The sequence below is a fragment of the Amborella trichopoda genome, chromosome 1 (assembly GCF_054954075.1).
Source record: "Amborella trichopoda isolate Santa Cruz 75 chromosome 1, AtrichopodaSantaCruz75HAP2 v2.0, whole genome shotgun sequence".
NCBI classification, from domain to species: Eukaryota; Viridiplantae; Streptophyta; class Magnoliopsida; order Amborellales; family Amborellaceae; genus Amborella; species Amborella trichopoda.
The window spans coordinates 38,761,590-38,781,845 of record NC_142336.1 but is presented as its reverse complement, the minus strand read 5'-3'; the positions used below and the strand labels follow the sequence as shown (position 1 = coordinate 38,781,845).

The 20,256-nt window shown below is 39.3% G+C and overlaps 1 protein-coding gene across 2 annotated transcripts in view; it reads left to right on the top strand.

Annotated features, from left to right (window-relative positions):
• The window catches only part of LOC18440324 (uncharacterized), a 41,279-nt gene extending 21,300 nt beyond the window's left edge, over nucleotides 1-19,979 (top strand). For both annotated transcript variants that reach the window (XM_011627321.3, XM_088864550.1), the window contains 3 exons: nucleotides 1,671-2,005; nucleotides 2,114-2,924; nucleotides 18,749-19,979. In XM_011627321.3, coding sequence (XP_011625623.2) covers nucleotides 1,671-2,005; nucleotides 2,114-2,924; nucleotides 18,749-19,281 — 1,679 coding nt within the window. In that variant the 3' untranslated portion in view covers nucleotides 19,282-19,979. The remainder of the gene's footprint in view (nucleotides 1-1,670; nucleotides 2,006-2,113; nucleotides 2,925-18,748) is intronic.
• Nucleotides 19,980-20,256: the final 277 nt, after the last annotated feature.

The following is a 20,256-nucleotide window of genomic DNA, read 5'->3' as shown; positions in this document are numbered from 1 at the left end:
TACATTGAGGTTCAATCTAACTATGATATTCGATACTATAGTTACCCTTTCTCCCAAAAAGAAAAAAAAAAGGCTCCATTCTTTTGTAGTGTTACGTTATTTCTATATTTCTAATAATCGATGGAGTTATATAAAATCACTATATTACATGTGCATGCATGCTTATATATACACTCGCACAATTATAGGGATTCTCAAACCTTAAGATCCTTAACAACACTTCAAAATACAAAGTTTAAGGTTAGAATGTGGGCATATATCCTGAATAAATATTTTTTAGTAAAAAATTGTTTTTATATTGCTAGCTTGGTCATTAAGTAAGGGCATGCGAGACATTATCAATAAAGAGGAGTAACTTTGTCATGTAAACAAGGACACGATTAAAATTTTTACTAGAAAAACTGGGGTATTTGATCTAATAAAGTTCTGGGGGACTTACTTCGAAAATGCCATTGTACTTTTGAGAAAATTTTAAATGAACCATTACTTAATGATTAAGCTACCTGTGAAAGCATCACTTTACCTAAAAGTAGTGACATTTTGGTAAATACAGCCTTCACAATCCATTCTAACCTGAACATCTGTTTTTTGAGGGTTACTAAGTAAAGACAGCCCATGTGCATGTGTGTGTGTGTGTTGTTTTGATTTAATCAATTCCATAAGGTAATTTAGTTGCTTCATTAGAAAAACTAAAAATAAAGGTACTTTTATAGTTCCACCATTGAGGCTATAATCTTTGATGACATGCATACACGCAGCTATCTATTAAGCATATAGAGAACAATATCAGTAAATTGTTCCCATTTTAAATTTATTTATTTTTTATTATTTTTATAACTGTTAATTGTTGTTTCCCATTTTAAGGGTTGTTGAATGACATCTAATCATTCTCTCAAAAAAAAAAGAAAGTGTTATTCTGTCCAATTTTGAGTGAATGAGCATCACACTTCTTGCATCATTGTCTGCATAATGTAGCTCGCATCCGTCCCCCAAAAGTGGGATGACGTGGTGCTCCTCGAATCTCCAATTTCTCTTAAACCTGACGGGAAAGTATATCTAGCAAGGAATAGGTCGGGCACTTTCCTGGCACATATGGGTTTGCCACCTTCTTTATGATTTGTGTTTGACGAGTATCTTAGTTCTCTGCATCCATAAGGGTTTCCTTCGACTTTTTAGTCCTGCATCTCACCAGCCTGAGCGTCATTACCTGGTGAATCAATCCAGCTTTGTTTCCTGCCTTCTTTCAGCCCTTTGGTCTTTGGGTAGTTTACTCTTTCCCGTCATCTACTCTCTTGTTATCTGTGGTTCATGCCCGCATTTTCCATTTAATGACTATTATAATCACCTTTTTTATAAAATTATTTGGTATCTGTGATACCTGTGATTTGTGCTAGTTGTAAATTTTGGTTTGGATGATGTGGCTTATGTAATTGCTCAAGACTAAGTCAATTTTTTTGAGTTTAAGATTATCTATGGAAATTCATGTATGATTACTTGTTCCTAGGATCTGCGGTTTGGTTTGCAAGGTTTCCCGTTGTAATGCTGGTTTAATTTTTGTACCCAGTAAAAAACTTCTTTGGTTGTGGTGTTTATGCTCTTATACGTTGTGTGAGCTATCTGTAGCAATATTAGTGACGCATCTGTTTCTGTCATTTGTCAACTCTTTGCAGGTCTTTATGGCCTCAAATCTGAGGTTCATGACATTTCCAAGTACATGAGTGACATGTCACTGAAAGCTCTTGTAAATGGTAGTTGCAAAAGTGGTGAAGTATCCAAATTTAAAATGAAGCAAAGCAGTAATGCAAACGAAAATATTCTCCTCTCAGTCAAAGAAGCTTGTGCTATTCTTGCTCCAACTCTGCAGTCTGGAGCTACTGATGGATTCGATACTCGTTGTGACGGAAAGGCCCATCTATCTCCCCTGACCTGTGGTCTTCAAGCTGCACATGAAAACGATTTTGATGTCAAATCAGAAGCTAAGGAAGCATCTTCATCAGAAGGAAAGGCAAGTTATTTGCACATTTTCTTTTTCTCATGTATGACGGTTTTCAAGTCATGCTCTTTGACTAGACACACATATTCATGATCCTATGTCTTTGTCTTGGGATTGCAGGAGCTATTTGATCACTCAGAAGCATTGCATACTCTGATGTATAACCTGCAACTATGTGAACCCCAAGAGTTTCTTCAACGTTTAGCACTTCCACAGGTCAAGACCTTGGACTCCCTTCTATCACAAGCACCTACTACTGCAGATTTTCAGAGAGTTCCTGATCAGTTTTCAGGCGTACCAACATCTCTGGGTGCTAGTTTACCGCCTTTTCCTTGGTCATTGACTCCTAACGTGACATGTAAACCAAGTTCTGATCCCAACAAATCATCTGCAAATAAGAACACTTTTCAACGTAGATGGATCAGAATAGGAGCCAATAACAAATGTTCTTCACACCTTGATTCAAAGCCATGTGAACGCATTGGTGTATCATCAAAGTTACAAATAGTTGATGGTCCCATTGAAGTATCCGATGGTGTTATTAAATGCACTCCATCATCACAAATCTTTGATCAAATTGATCAAAATGAGGGTCTTAATACTTCTAGCTCTTGTGATCCATCAGATGCATGTTTTGCAGAGAGGCATTTGAATTCCTGGAACAATCCTTATTCTACATCTTGTTGGAACAAGCATTTTCACTTTGGAGCCAATGATTCTCATGACATGAAGAACCATCATGGAAATGAGCAATTCTGTATGGGAAAGGGTTCAATCTCTCAAAAAATTGAGAACATTTTTCTTTCTACATCAAAGTCAAAATTGCCGAAGCCTGAGTATACTCATGGTGCTTCCACTTCTCCATCTAAATTTGCTGCTGATGGATGTGATCTGGGACCAGATAAAAACTCCACACATGTTTATAGAGATGGTACTAATAAGCTCTTCAAACAGTTGACAGTTCTTAATTTAAGATTTTGCCTTGTTTTGCTTCGGTTTAGCTTTTATTTCATGGTTTGGACTCTAGAATTGAAATAATGGTTTGTGAAGATATCTGAATGATTCCTGATCAATTTTTTGACTAATTATATTGCTTAGTTTAGGAGCTTTAGTGTCACATTTGGACAAGCAGAATGTAAATGCATCATATGAGATGTTTAATTGTTTTATTATTTGGAAGCTATCTCATCTAGTAGGTGTATAGTTTACTACCTGAATATATTGTTGCACAACCTTGAGATATAAAACTCTTCTTCTCTTGGTTAAGGTTTTTATGCATTTATAGCATATAAAGTATTGATTGTGGCATGATTTACCTTCTTCATTCCAAGGACAAATCTGTTTTCTGTTTTTGAAATTTTTGTTGGTGTATTTTTATCATTGAAGTATGTTGATAAGTGTTTTTATTTATTAAGACTGAATATAGTAGTTAAGGTAGCATGAAGCCCATGTCCTTGTTATTAAATTACTCCAAGATTAGCTAGTTTGGCTGCCACATTTTAGACTTCCTTGGAATATGGTCTCACTCTGCAACCTGAACTTACAGCGGTGATTTGTTATTTATTTCTGTAGTGGTTATATAATTATATGCATACACATGCACAAAAAAATTCTTTTCTATTTTTGAAATTGAAAAATAGTCCCCTATATTTCATAGTTTACACTAGGTCCCATCTTTTGCGAGCATAAAGAGTATTTAATCTTATATCTTTCTTTATACATCGAATTAAGGTCAAATTTGGAATGTCCATGCTTCTCATGTATTACACACCTATAAAAACTATTAAAAAGAATAACTCTAAATAAGAAATGATGAAAATACTCCTAAAGCATTCAGGGGTGTTTCTTTTAGGGTGTTTTGGTAATTTTATTTATATCAATTTTTTTTGTAAAATAAGTTTTACAGGTGTGTGATGGTGCGAAGTATGAGCATTCCAAATTTGAGCATAATCTGATATATAGAGAAAAAGATAAAAATAAATTATACTCTATGCTTTCAAAAAGTGGGACTTGAGTGGATAAAAACGGCAACCGGCAAAGGGAATTCTCTAGTCAGATTTGTATGTGATTCCAAAAGGCAATTTATGTGGGAGTAGCTGACCCATTGCTACAAAATGATGGCGGTGCTCTTCCTAGATGCAGTGCTCAAAAGCAAGGTTTCAAAAAATGCCAGGCTGCCCTTAGGCAGCTGGCCTGGCGCTCAGCGCCTAGGCGGGCACCCTGTAGTACAAGTTCCATATATATATATATATAAAATATTTGTGTCAATTTTGTAATTTATTGCATTTGATTATTGTAACATATTTTTTAATATACAAACATATGACATATCGCATGTTTTGAATAAACTTGTTCAAAGTTTCAAAATTTAAACCATACAAAATTTAAAAGTTTAATAGGATATGTATTAGTAATAGTCTTCAACTCTCCATAATACATAATAAGTGAAAAAATTTAGGAAGGTTCTTCAAACCACAAAAAATACTTTTGATTCTCAGAAATAGGTATAGCTAAGACATTAAGGGTTTATGGAATTGTTCTTTTAACTTTAGGGGTTGAAAATAATCTCCATTACCTATTTAAACCTTTTTTGGGGGGTCAAAATTACCCCCTTTTCCCTTTTGGGTATCATAAAAATAAAGAAAAAAAAGCCCATGTCCTGGGGCGCCCGCCCAGGTACATCCGCCCGTATGTGCGGCGCCTAGGCGTCGGGCGGACCGTTTTTTGAAACATTGCTCAAAAGAGGCGGAAGATGCAAAAGCATATGCTACATACGGTCACCCGCAACACCCTTCTTGTCTAGAGCATCGTTGCTTGTGTTGGACTCATCATGTGTGCCTGAAGGTCACTTGTAGAAGCTTGCAAAGGTCAAATATAATGTCAAATTATGGCTTTGATCTTCATTGAATTGGGACAATTTAGAGGCCCAAAGAATGGCATTTTCGGATCTCCCTCTACAATTTAGGAGTTATTTGAGGAGGGAAATAGTCTCGGCCATTGTTCACTCAAGAATGCCCCTGGGCCATGAAAATGAGAGTAGAGTATGGCTTGAGGCGTTTCTATAGTTATCCTGAAAGCCAGGCGGACCCAGGTTTCCTAAGGAACATACATCTAAGTTGAGTTTGATCCATTGGAGATCAGGTGGCTTCTATAGACTAAATCTTGGTATTCTTTTTGGCTTGAAGTTTAGGATAGCCTTCTGCTGAGGATATCCTAAGGTGGCTCAAAGCCCCTGTTGGAACTCATTTTGATCAACAACATGCGCTATGTTTCCCAAAACCCAATTGCTCTCTCAAACTTGAACTTGACGTGGAGCACGCGAGCATTCGATATCAAGCTGTTCCTGCGTTGATCGGTTGACAGAGGGGGTTTGCCCCGTATGTTTTTGAACAATAGTAGTGCTATTGAACAATAGTAGTGCTTTTTCTTATTATTATTATATCACAACAGCCAACCAAAAGAATGCTTACCCTACTGGAGCGAGACTTTTTTTTTATTACTAAAAGATAAGTGGGATCAATGGTGCGTTATACCACGTGGGAAGAAAAATATATTCCAATATTTACTTCTTTTGATCTGCGGATCCTTCTTCAGGTTGAAACTGAACTAACTAAACCCCATGTCTCCCCGCTAAGATAACATAAGCAAACTCACCGTAGAGATATATGGCGAAAGTCTTGCTTTTCCTTTTGGAACCTGAAGTGTACCTTCTACCTATGAGGCTAAAGATAGCTTTTATAGGGGTCTCGTATGGTTGATTGGCTGCCTGATAGAGCTGATGATCAACCATTCAGGGAGAGCAAATGATGAACCAGATAACGTTATGGCCACATAAACCTCATAAAAAAAGGGAGTTTCGAGCGGCTATTTTAGCTTACGTGTTATGTTTCCCTGGTAATCCACCCTTCGATACCAGAGATGACTCCTCCGCCAAAACATTTAGGTTTGAGGTTATTTGGAAGAGGTTCAGATAGAGAGCGTCCAATATAGAATTGCTGATCCACAGGTCTTTTTAAAAGTGGACTCTATTTCCTCTCTTTACTATGAACTGCACATGCACCATGATGAACTGCATATGCACCATGAATATCTGGCAGCTTGCCCATGTGCTATTCCAAGCACTGGTTGTTGATCTGTGGCTTAGGGAACCATAGAGAATGAACAACCTTGTATTTCTTGGGGGGCCACAACTTGCCGGAGTTGCCCCTGATGGGTGGTGAACAGCCATCTACACTTTTAAAGAGGTAAAACTATGGTAATACCCTATCCTCCACCACTTTTTCGTTTAGAAACATTCTCCCAGTAAGCTAAGTGGAATTTGTGTGTCCCACTCAACCCAAACCATAGAAAATTCTTCATTAAGCTCTCTATTCATATTTAAGTACCAACAAAGGCAGGTGTGTTGAAAAGGAACATTTGGAAGATGGGGATGTTTGATAGAGTCACCTTGATAAATGTTGTACGCACCCCCAATTATAGAAATCTCCCTTGCCAGGCAGCCGTGTTCAAATCTCTCTGTGATGGGACCCACAACTATTTATTGTGACTGACCAATCAAAGAGGGATCCCAAGGTATTTTTTAGGGCACTAAATTGAGCCCACAGCATTGTACCGTTGGTACGTCACAAAGACTCTCCTATTCTACACAAGTATCCATTAGTTTGGCATTCACCATGTTTATTTTCATTCTTATGGAGACTTAAACATATCATTCGTGTACTGGAGATGGGCGATCTTAGGGACGATTTCTAGGGGATTGAAGCCTCTAAGGATACCCTACCGTTTCAAATTTGATATGGACCTACGAAAGACTTCCGCTGCATTACAAATAAAAAAGGGGGAGAGAGGATTTCTTTGTCTTAGCCGCTTGGAGGAAGGGAATATCCATTGGGGGCTTTCTTTATGAGAACGAAAAGTATGGAGAGGAAATACATCCGATCATCCAAGTCTGTCGTTTTTCCTCAAATTACATTTCGACCATGACTTTGTCTAATACAAAGCAATTCATGTAGTCATAAGCCTTCTGCCAGTATAGCATGGTCACTAGGTTGGAGACCTTTGCTTGGTTTCTAGATTGAAGGTCTTCTTGAACCACAAGGGCTATGTCGAGAATTTGCCTGTTCTAGATGAAGGCACTCATGTTTGGGGAAATGACAGAGGGTTTGGTATTTTTTTAATACTCTCTCTACTAGGCTCCATTGGGTTGGGTAAACTCCCATGATCCATCTGGTAGTGTTGATGGAGTATTCTTCTTTATGACCCCAAAAAACTGTTAGTTGGTATAAGCACTCCCAGGGCCATAAGCTTTAGTCCTCACCAATGGTATCGAGACCAGACTGGTCATTAAATTGCCATGGCTATTGATAAGACAAGATAGTCACCTGTGCACTCCGTTTTCAAAATATTATAGGGAAACATGAAAGAAAGCTGCGGAAACCCGTTTGAACCGGCGGGTCCAACTGATTTGAACCAATTGATTCAACTTTTCGATGGTGATTTGGACCATCTATTGGTCTATCTGGTTGGTTATAGGTCCGGTTACAAGATTCATTATAGTTCAGGTTCCCAGTTCAATTGGTTGCACTAGTGTCTTCAGTCTAGTCTCAATAACATTTGTTCTCTCCATAGTTACAGGGATCTTCTAAGGTCGTTTCCGCTCCAGATCTTGTTCTGGTGCTCCAAAACGCAAGATCTCGATTTTGGGCTATTCCTTGATATTAAGGATCTCGATCGGAGAGATCTCAATCCTATGTCACCCCGACCTCTATACCAAAAATCATCGTTTCATGAGTAAGCGGAATCACGATTCCAGCAACATGGAATTGATATTCCATGCTTTGGGTGCGAGTTTCAATGGCATATTTTTTTGGTTCATATAAAATGGAGTGTGGCTCTCCATTTTTTTATGACTACATACTTTTTAAATGCCATGATTTCCTATATATTTTATAGTTCACCACCTTACTCATGTTGTGAATTGTGACTTGTGTCTAGTTTCAAAGAAAGGCCACAAGAGAGGGCAAGGAGAGAGAAGGAAGAAGTTGGATTGAAATGCAAAGTATAGTCGCGTTGTGGTTCTGTTGAGGAAGGAGGTCACGAAGAATATGCTAAACTTCCTTGGGGCTAGTTCATTGGGCGAATACTAAATTAGAAATGTTGAAATGGGAAATCTAATGACTATTGAGAAAGGCTATCATAGGTATCGTATGAATTAAGATAGTATATTACACCACAAATGGGATGTTTATTAAATTTGGTAGTTAAAAAAAGGTTCCTTCACTGAAAGTGTAGGATTGCTTTTGAGAAATGCTTCCTCTCTTCCCCTCTAGGTGCGACTATGGGGTGTCTCACTTATTCTTTGCTGATGATGCCGTTATATTCTGTGGGGCATCCTATGCCGATTGCTATGAAGGAGGTTCTCACTACTTTTGAAAACACTACTGGTCAGATGTTAAATTCTGCGAAAAGCAAGGTTTTCTTATTTGGGGTACAACAAGGCAATCGAGCACGGATTTTGAGAGAGTTGGGGTTCAGTGAAGGCTATTTGCCGGTGTTGTATTTGGGGTTACCACTGTTTCATGGGCTTCTACGACATAGTTACTATCAGAGCTTGTTTGGAAAGGTGATCGGTAAAATAGGTACATGGCAAGCCCTATGCTTATCTTATGCAGGACGTCTTCAATTGCTTAAGTCAGTTCTTAACGCTTCTGCTATTTTTTGGATATTGTCATTTATGCTGCCAAGGAAAACTTGTAATACGATATAAAGGCTTCAGCGGAATTTTCTATGGGCAGGAGTTGCAGAAAATAGGGGCGTCCATCTTGTTAAATGGAGGACAATATGCCTTCGTTGGGAGGAGGGTGGGCTGGGGGTGAGAGATTTGATGGACTTCAATACTGCAGGTATGATGAAGCTTGTCTGGAGGATTTTAGCAAATCCATCTTCTTTGGTTACCCGTTTTTTCAAGCACATATATTTCAGAATGTGTTCTATTTGGGAGTAGCTAAGAGGGGTTGTTCGCATGCATGGAAGGGCATTCATTTCGGATTATCTCAACTCGGGAACAATGTTAGTGGTGCATTGGTAATGGACAGATGGTGGATTTCTTGATGGACCCATGGCTGTCAGTAGAGTCGATTCGAGATTCTCTGGATGATAATGGGCATATGGATTTGGTGAATCTTGGAGGGCGAAAGGTTTCAGATTTTATTGATGGAAACCCAAATCGTGGGCATTGCCTTCATCTTCCTCCACTTTGTTGAACAACATATGGAGAGATGTGGAACGTCATATCTTTCCATTGTAGCATAAGAAGGATTCATTGGTATGGATTCATTATGCTCGTGGAACCTTTTCAATCAAAGAAGCATGAAACTTTATTCGTTATAGAAGTTCACCTCAGCTGGTATTTCGTGCTCTTTGGTGAGCCAAATGTCATCCACGGGCCAAGTGGTTCTCCTGGCTAGCTATGCACAATCAACTACCAACTACATCCATATTTCAGCAACGGGGTATTCATATGGCTACTATCTGTCCTTTTGGCAGGAACAATGAGGAAACCCTATGTCAGCTCCTGTTTCATTGCACTTTCTCGGAGGGTGTTCGACTGTCTTTAGCTTGGCGGTGTGGCATGAGGTTTGTGCTTGGAACTTCGGGCCAGGATACTCTTCGTTGTTGGCTAGCCTTCAGATTCAAATCAGAGGGGTTTCTTAACATCTGGACGGCTATCTTCTTCACGACAATCTGGTTTCTGTGGGAGGAGCGAAACAAAAGAATCTTTCGAACTAACGCATCAAGAAGAGAGCAGGTTGTCTTTCGGATTGCTTCACATGTAAAGGCTATTGTAGAAGTCAATGGGCCTTTCATCTATCAGAAAAGGTGATTATTGGCAATCTACAGATTAAGTGGTGCCAGCTGAATCCAAAATGCATGATCCCAGTTGCATGGTCAATTCCGGAAGCTAGTTATTATAAGCTGAATATTGATGGTTTGGCAGGTGGTGGTGGGGTCATAAGAAACTGCAATGGTGGATTTGTGGCGGTGTTTGCTAAACACTTTGGTTTTGTGTCCAATAATTTTGTAGAATTCCAAGCTCTAGAAGAAGGTATTCTTTTAGCTATTCAAAAAGGCTGCTTGCCGATACAGATAGAGAGTGACTCATCTCTACTTGTAGATGCCATTAAAAATCAATGTCGTGGCCCTTGGAGATTACAAACGATAGTTGACAATTGTCGAGCAAGGCTATCGCCTCACAGGTGGTCTATTGCTCATATTTTTCGTGAGGCGAATATGGTAGCTGATGCCTTCTAAGAGGGGATCGGTTTATACAAGAGCCACAATTTGGCGTAGTTGTTTGCCTGACTCTCTCTCTTCTTTATTACATGATTTGGCGCAACTGCCTTATTATAGGGTTGTATAACAACGTGTTATCCCTTTTCTATTACTGAAAAATCGGATAGGGGGCCTTCTCCCCCACCGACTTACCCCCAAAAAGAAATGCTTCTTCTCTGTTCTTACTTTTTTGCATCGGTTTCAGTGCACCTACAATAGGGAAGTTGAGAAATGCTTCCTCTCTGTTCTTGCTTTTTTGCATCGGTTTCAGTGCACCTACAATAGGGAAGTTGAGAGTTTATTCTTGACAATGTTGAGAGGAAGATTGACCACAATGTTCCCCATGAATTGGAAGAGAATAAGAGTCCATAAAAGTCCCCAATGAATTCATTTCTTCACTAGTTGATGAGAAGCTAGAGAGAGAGAGAGAGAGAGAGAGAGAGAGAGAGAGAGAGAGCAAAGGGCACAAAGCTCCATTCATGCCTAAGGACTTGCTAGGTATTACATCAGCATATAGGTTTTTTAATATATCAGTATTCCATTGATAACAAAAAGTCCCAAGAGATTTTTATGGACATGATTCTTTGTTTATATTGATACTGGGGTTTGTGAATTTGGAAAAAGTTAAAAATACTGTTGAATGAAACTCGATCCCGGATTACAATATAGTGGATAATTGAACCTCGATCCTAAAATGGTGGACCACGATCCCATCCCATAAGGGATCCACTCCTTTCCAGATATGGAACTTGATCCCTACATTGAACTCGTTTCCTCGCCATGGAACTTCGCAGCTTCTTTGCTACGTGATTCCGCTTCCAATCCCAAAGGGTTTTTCCCCCCACCCTCGGTAACTCTGGTCCTCCAATATCTGTAAAGCCGTTCTTATTCAATTGGTAATGCTTAGAGATGTCCTCTCACATCGGTCCAATGTTAATAACGTAGGTCCAGTCTTGGTAACATTTGTCGTTTCACATCTGTAATGCTTAGAGGTCCTTATATCACTCACAAAGTATGGAATATAAAAGATCTGTGATTCATTTCAATAACAAATCATCATCATTTTAAAGAAGAATGTATGGAATTTATAAATAAAAGTACTTAAGTGATAGTTCCTCCAAAATTCCTTATAACACCTGCCACTTTCTGAAATCCTTTTAGCTGTCCAATCAAAGTTAGTGTATAAGGAAAACAATGGAGGGTTGGACAATTAGCTAGAGTAGCATGCTGTTGTAATGGAAGTCATCATTGAGACGGTAAATCTGCCATGTTAAGATGACTCTCTAGGTGGGTTCTTCTGATGTCCAAAACTTTTTAGGAATAATTGAACGAGTGAGTAATGTCGGGGTGAAAAAGTTTGGGCAGTAAGTGACTTGGAGGATAGTTAATGAATCCTGTAGATCGTCCCCAATAGTGAAGGGAGAGCTCAAATGGTAGAAAAGAGCTACAGGTATTTTCCCCTTTGGCTCTGTTACAGTGGAAAATGATTTAAGTATACTGACACTCCTCTTCTTAATTTGGTCAGGCCTATAGCTAACCCAAATAGCATGAGAGGTCTCCTATACATAATTCCTTCACATCAGGCCTAACTGCTACCTACATGGTTTCTTTTTTTTTTTTGAGAGAAGATAACTTAACTGCTACCCAAATGTTTATATCAAGCATGATGCCATGGAGAAACAATCTAATGCTTTAGGTCCTCACCCTTGGGAGTGCAAAGCTTCACCACATTCTGTCTTCCGAAAATTGATTTCTTGCATATTTAATGCAATATTCATTCACCTGATACATTAGTCTAGTTGTTTTCTTGTGTTGGTCATTGGTTGTCAAAAAGGTATGGCAGCAAGATCTCTCATCTCTCTTGTACTTTGCTTTGAACATCCCGTAAATGCCCTTTGATATGGAAGAATCTAGAAGATACATGGGGCCTTGGCTTTTAGGTTTTTTAATATGTGATTTGAGTGCATGGGTTTAGGAGTTTGTTAGGGACTGCTGTGGATGCTGTTTTTTGGGAGGGCTGTGAGATGTTTAAGTTTTCCAGAGAACTTTCAGTACATAAGTAGTTATGAAATTCAGAACTTGGATGTTGGGATAATCACATTGAACTATAGGAATCTTATTTAAGGAGGTTCGATATGTTGATACTGAGAGATTGGAGGAGTGTGAAAATCTTGAGAAGGTTGAGAAAGAAGTGAGATGAGCTTAAGGTGAGGTTCTAAAATCTCTGGAGTAAAATCTGCTGGCGGTAAGAATATCGCACTCTCTGCCTCAAAGGTGTTTATGCTACTAATTTTTTCCACTGAACGTGGAGTCCCAATTGCAAGGCTTGTTCGCTATAACTTTGGAATAGTAGATTGGGAAAATGGCACTAATTAGTTATCTACTTATGAGTCAATTAATTATTTCACATCTGTAATGGAAGGTTTCTATACTTTTTAATTTCAATAATCTTGATACAATGAAGTGGGTTTGAGGTCTATTATTGACATTTATGAATTCATCTGAGTTCCAAGTAGTCATGCTCTACAGTTTTTTTTTTTGGTCTTGCATGTGACACCAGGCTTGATCTTCTTTTACGAGTTATTGGCAGTCACTTGGAAACCAGTATGTTATTCTTTGCAAAATAATTGTTATGGATCCATACTGATTGAGGACTTACTAACCTAGTCCCAAAGAGGGAAGATTAAAGGATACTAAAGATTTTACATCTCTTTGTATTGGAGGTTTCTTGAAACTTTCGCTTAAAACCACCCATCATAACTCAATATTCTTTTCTCTGAGAGAAAAATCTTGGATGATATGAAGTTAACATTCTCACAAAAAAAAAAAAGAAAAAAAAAAAATTGGATGATGTGGCATAAAATGGTGGCACATACATAAAGAAAAGAAGAAAATCTTGGATGATGTGGCATGAAATGGTGGTACATCCATATGTTGGTGAGACCTCTATGCCTGTATATGATTAACTGAGAAAAATTGTTCACCTTTGTGCAATGTGATTTTGTTTGTTATATGATGAGCAGTATGGGCTTCAGGGAAAAGTGGCTCCTCGAACACTTTCAACAATTCAGTTGGCTCTAATGCTTCCAAAATCCTGACTTATAATTCTTCCTTCTTGTCTCCACTTAAATCCATTGGTGTCTTTCTATTTTAAATTGCTTTATTCTACTATGCTGCTAGTATCTAGAACAGGATCCCTTGATTAGTATCTTCATATTGCCACCTATCATTTTTGTACAACCACCTATGGTGGCCTCTCTGGGTTTTATATGTTTGTTTCCATATGTAGAATGCCCTGCCAGTCTGCCTTTTATGACCTAGGGCAAGTTACTGTACAAGTTGCCTGTAAAAGAGACTTGAGAACTCAATGCTTACCTTTAATGCTGAATTCAAAATTTCTCGACTGATCTCTTCTATTATATGGAGTGCCATCCTTTTGAGTGTCAATTTGGTTATTCAGGCTAATGTTATCGTTTAATGGATTGTAGTAAACAAAAGAATCTCTTGGGAAGACATCAATAAAGGTGATCATTGATCTGTTGCAATCTATAAGGGTGGAAGTTTGGCTCACAGAATTCTTGAAGATTAGTTGTTTCCCCTCTAACTTATAGACCATACTATTGCCAGAGTGGACATGTTCCAGGGAAGACCCGAAGTTAGCTGGGGCATTGAGAAATAAGAATAAGAAAACTTCCGATGGATTCAGGGGTGGCCTATGGCCACTTAAACGAACTATTTAGAACAGAGTTTTGAGGCCAATTTGCATTGATGAAATTAATGGGCGATGGTCTCCTCCTTACCCATGGTGCACCTATTGATCAATGGGATGCTTCTCCTTTGGATGTGGTCCATAGTCGGGGCCTTTTTGATATCCTGGCCTATTAGAAACCTGCACTTTGGGAGGAGCATGTGTGGATCATGCCCTTCTAGCTGTGGCTGGGTTTACTAGGCTTGAGGAAGTGGGGACATTAAAGAAGAAGACAAAGAAAACATAATTTTTGACTGGGTTTATGCTTGAGAAAGCAAGGATATCACAGAAAGAGGACATAGAATAGGCAACCCGGTGATCTTGTCTTGGCCTCTCTGAGGGATGAGCTGGGGTTTGTGTAACTTGATCAAGGGCATGAGATCTGAAGTCTCAGTGTCCTTGAGGTTTCATATAAAGTAGGCTGCCTGTACCAATTCGTCCACGATTTGCTATTGTGGGGCCCATAGCCGTTGCTTCTTGCAAGAAAACAGATGTGCGCCCGCACAAGAAGTCAATGGAACTTGCCATGGTCGCTTCTTTGTCTGAAGCTTTAATAAACAAGCTTGGAAAGGATCAATCAGGAGTTTGTTGGGTGATCCACCAGTCCCTCTAAAATTTGATGTACTCACCTGTTTCAGCCACAAACCATATTTGCTATGAAAATTGTAGGTGCAACTGGCTAATGCCGTTCCAGATTCCTGATGCCTTGTCAGAAGATGTCGTTTTTGGTAACCAATCTGAGGCATCTGTAGCATATTTATACTTGCTTGTGGAGTGTCAGAGATGATCCTGGTGGATGGCAAAGCGCCACCACAATTTCCCTAGAAGGGTTGTGTTGCATTCCCTCAGTTTCCTGTCTGAGTGCTAAGGAAGTGGCATACAAGGTAATGAAAATTTTTCTAGCAATATACAGCAGAAAACATAAACACCATCTGCAGTAAGGAGGCCATATTTCCTAAAATATGCATGAGGTGTCTCCATGAAAATTTGTAGGAATAAAGTAGACTCTAAACCAAATAAAATAGGCATACTTTATACCAAAGAATGTTGCTGCCACGTGGAGAACCAGGGCTGGAAGACCGCTGAAATCTGCAGACCGAGGCAACCAACTGGTTACGTTGCCGAAGGTCAATCCCTAGGACTTTTGGCACCCCTTATTATTTTCCAATACCAATAGCTCACCTAGTTTGAAGACAAAGATCCCTTCTTCGATGTTTTTGAGGAAAAATTGCAAAAGTACACATTCACATCTCCCTTAAAATCAGCACCGTAAATTTCTATCTCAATCACTAACCACTCTACCCCCCGCCCCCCCCCCCCCCTCTCTTTTCCCCCTTTGTTTCTTTTATTTCCTATGGTTTCTCTCTGGCCCTCAATTCCTCCAAACAACTCTCTTTTTAGGCTTCCAGATGGAAAAAATGATGAAAAAAACAAGGGTAGAGGGTATTCAATTTATAGGCATGGTTAAGGGTACGTATGACATTAGAGTTCTTTGTCTTCTACTACTAGTGGGAAACCTAAGGGGTGAGATTAAGTCCTTAACCATCGACCCCAGATCAGCCATGATGATCTAAATGCTGGAATCACACCTTATCCCTAATAGGAACCTTCCCAACAGTCTTGCAATATAATTAGGATTTCACCTTCCTAGAAATCCATATAACTTAGGAACCCCAGTCCAATTAGAACTTGTCCTAACCAATCGAGTCCTTTTTTTCTAGAAAACAAATCTAATTCTCATAGGATTCCAAGGATCTGAGAAGATTTAATTAACCACCTCAAACCTTCTAGAACTTTCAAAAATCAAAACATAAAGGAGGTCCAAAAAGGGCGGGACATGCCACCATGGGCCCCACATATGGGTTCAATACTGCACTCATTGAAGTGGGTCCCCCTTGCCTCCATGTGGCCCCATTTTTGGCCCTCAACATGTGTTCTTAGAAGGAACTTGTGACAAAAATAATCATGCCGTCGTAAATTTCAGTTATGGTTTCTTGCAAAAAAAAAAGAGAAGATTTTAATTCTAGAAACGTCCTTTCTTTGGAAAAAATTAGTGGTTTCCAAAAAAGTATTTTCATAATTTCCAAACTATGAAACAAACTTGATTTGATTAAAAATAATTTTCTTTTCGTTCTATCTAATCCCCGAAAGAAAAACTATGAAAATCTCATTGGAAGATTGAGCATACCTTGGGAAGAAAAATTCCGTTTCCACTAGGCATTCCTAGACAACACTCACAATCAATACCTGACCTTAAACTAACCCAATGGGCCCATGGCTTAGAAGTACTTTCTTGCACGAGGCTTATGATTGGTCCATCAAAGCTAGCCAAGAAGTACATAAGATGACAAGTTCACCTAGGTTGCATGTGTGCCCTTCAAGGACAAGTCATATCCAGCTGATCAATTCCAGCGATTATTTTTACCTACTTATCTCAGGTACCATTATTAGCAGAGAGGGGAATCTCTCCAGCACATAAACACCATTGGGATTACTGCAGAAGTCATGCATATACGTCATGAAGAATGGATTGTCGTAGTGAAGGCCTTTGTCCTTAAAAGTCCCATTCTTAGTACAATGGCCTATATATTACTGGCTTGTAATCTCTAACTACCTCTAATTGGCCTCGACATGGTACCCATGAACATACTCTGCCAGATGCATCCTTCGATTAAGTCCAAAACAATCCTGTGGTGCGGATCTGACTCCACAATCCTCAGCCCTAGACATCAAAACTAGGGCTGGAGTCCTAAAGTGCATTAACACATTCTACCAACTTGCTCTGGATCTCATAGAGCTGCTGATTGAGCCCACTCTTATGACATGTCATTAACTACTCTAAAGCACATGGAGCCCACAGCTCCCACTGAAACCAGGACTTTTGAATAAAACATGAGTTTCATGTATAAGAATTTTCCAAGGTACAATGTGCGAACCAGAGCTTGTGGTCTTTAAATGGCCATGAATCCCAACACTAATCCCCAACCTACCCGGCTATTCGGTTTGCAGACATTATTCCAATTAACTAAGGGGGATTTGTGAGTTCTGCGTCTCTCCAAAGGAAATCATGCATGAAATATTCCAACTTCTAATATGTTGATCAAGGTCGCATGGAAATTGGCATTTCCATGATGACAATCTACTTTTGAACTTTTTTGCAATACTGTCTCATTGGGCTCTTTTGGGTCTTCCTATGCAGAGCAGGAGTCCCAAATGTTTGTTTAGAAGGGAGTTGGTGATGTAGCCCATGTCAATACATTGGATGTTGTTGAGAGCGAGCCCCCCCTCTGTTTTGTTTTCCCCATGTTTACCAAAGACCTGTCGTTGATTCGAAGCACCCTATGAAGAGCGAAATGTTGTCAATTTGTTGTTGGTGTGCACGGCAGATGATGAGAGTGTCATCTGTGTATTGTAGGTGGGAGAGTGTTGGCCTATTGCAAGAAATTGTAAGAGCTATTTATCAAGCGAATCTGTCTTTGACTCCTTACTAAGGTATTAGGGCAATGAATGTGGCATATTTGCTTTTGCGGTTGATGCCCTTGGTGTGGAAGTTTTAGAGTCATTTCATGGCATCCAGGCCGAGAGTGTCCTGAAAATGCTGGAAGATTGCCATAGGGAAGCTGCCCAGGTATCTTGTCAAGGCCCATCTCTTCACTGGCTTCAGTCGTTTTGGTCTCTCTTGGAGTGTATTAGATATAAGGTCGCTTAACACCGTTGGCCTAGTCGAAGAACCCCAGTTTGTAAGCTGTTGATCAAGGATGGAGTTCGTCTCTAGTAACAAAACCAAGATGACCACCCTTATAATTTACTGAAAATATTTTCAGGTTTATCTGTATTACAGAAGATGTTTTGATCTCCTTTCGTTTTCTGTGGATTGAGAGTGTGCTTATCTACATTTTCAAGCTGGCTTTGTAGAGGGAAAAAAAAAACATTCCATTTAAAGCTACCCATACAGTAAAGGAGTAGCGTATAAATGTGTGCACTTTTATTTTGTCCTGCATTGACAGTGATTGTTGTTGCAAGTCATGTCCTGCATGTTGTTAATTAGAAAAAGTCGTTGTTGTATCGTTTGACATGCATCACGCTAATGATGCCGAACTTCCAAGATTTTGACTTTTTGTTTACTTTGTTATTGCAAAACTGGGTGACCATGCAAACTAAAAAGTTAGACTACCACAACCTGTTTCCATGCAAAATCTGACTTTAGGTTCTCAAGAATATTCCAATTCCCTGCAGTTGAAGTGTGCAATTTCCACAGTTGAGTGTCCTTGGAATTATATTTCTTATTCTTATCCTCATTAAATAATTCACCGTTCACTAGGAATACCATTTTGAAGAGCAATCAATTTCAACCAAGTATTATTTTTGTTTGTCGATTGCGTGCTAGCCATAAATCAAGTCAGTGAAGGTTCTGGTGAGGCATTTTCTCAAACATTTCTTTGTCATCTGATTTACCAAACCTGTTTTGTAAACAAAAGCAAAAGTTCCCTCAAGCTGAAATACGGATTGGAATTTGTTTTACCCAACAAAAATGCATGTTTCTTCTGTTCTGTAGAATACGATATTTTCACCTTTTCATTCAGGGTGTCTCTGTTATTCAACACCAGAACATGTTACTCTTTCATCATACAATGAAAAGGATAACAAAAGCCTAACTGCAGTCTTTTACTCGACAGTGGGTCATTCTCCCAGGCTAGTGGCTGCAGCAGAAACTTTGTATGAGATTGCAAGTTGCTCGAAGTGCTCATCGGGGAAGCAGATTCAAAGCCATGGAAGCAGGAGATTACCCTCTAAACAGCAGCCTAAGGCCATGAAAGCTCCAAAGAGCAGACCCTCTACAGTGAAAGATGAAGCTTGCACTGCCAAAGCCAAACCTTTGAAAGTGAAGCCTGCTACCCATCCAAACAAGAAAACAGGCAAGGCATCTTTGTACCCAAATGAAGAATCCAATAACAAAAGGACCATGACATTGGTTAGTGACCTTCATCTCCGAGGACCGATAAAATGGCCAGTTCCCAAGTACCCCCTAAAGCTCGAGGCAAATGCAAAATCTTTGAATATGGAATTTGGGAACTTGTTGGCGTTGCTTCCATCCACTTCAAGTGGGAACCAGAACTTTAACAACCCACCACAAAAGCTAAAGAAAGTGGTGGTCCATGTTGGTCCCCAGAGTAAAGATATGGCAAGGGGGAGGAGTAAGAAAGACTGACGCCCCAATGCAATGCCAATTGGTATCTTTCTCTTGCTCTCTGCAGTTTGGGATCGATCTCTCTCTTTCTGTGCATATATTTGAATCTGGAAGCTCATGTTTTGTGGCCATTGGCCGTACATATGTAACAAAGATAATATTCTTGCGGTCAAGGTATCAGAGGTTGCGATGAAAGAAAAAAATGGGGAAATTGTTCACTTCTGAAAAAAAACGAGCACGGGGAAATTGTTATGAGAAGATGATGCTGAACTGTTTATCAAGAAAAGAAAGAGGATGATGCTGAATTTGTATGTTTGTGTTGGAAGCTGAAGTACGGCTGCAAGTGAAGAAATGGAAGCATGGGGTTGGGGTTGCTGCGAAATTCATTGGATGCACTTTCTCTTTGTATAGAGAATTGGGGAGGGGCTTATTAGTTTTCATGTGAGAAATTTGTAGAAGATTAGTCTTTGTCAGAGAACTTGCACCAGGATGGGCAACTGGCCGCCCCTCCAGCATGCAAGGAAACTTTTATTTTTAATAATTTAAGCATCGGAAATCTCTCATTGTACAAGCACAGATACTCATGCAATCTAATCTCGCGCTGTGTTTGTGTGAATGTACAAGCACAGGCACACATGAGGTCTATTTCCTCTCTGATTCTCTCACTGGAATAGTGGGCATGTGTTTATTTATAGTGTGAAAAATTAACGTTCGGTTTAGATGCGTGCATACCCGTTTGGTTACTCTGTCCTCTTACAATTGAAGTATGGAAAAAGTTTATATAGAGCGAGGCTCTAAACAATTAATTTAGTGCCTACCTCAAAATTTCACTAGAAGAGGTTTTGATTCTCTCAAATTGATCACCTCGAAATAAAGATGCATGGATATAAGAAAAAAATAGATTTTAAGTTTTGAAAATAGTGTATTTTGTAACGTATTTTTAGACTGTCAATTTTCAAGATTTTCATAGTTTTAAGCTACTCAATTTTTGAAGGT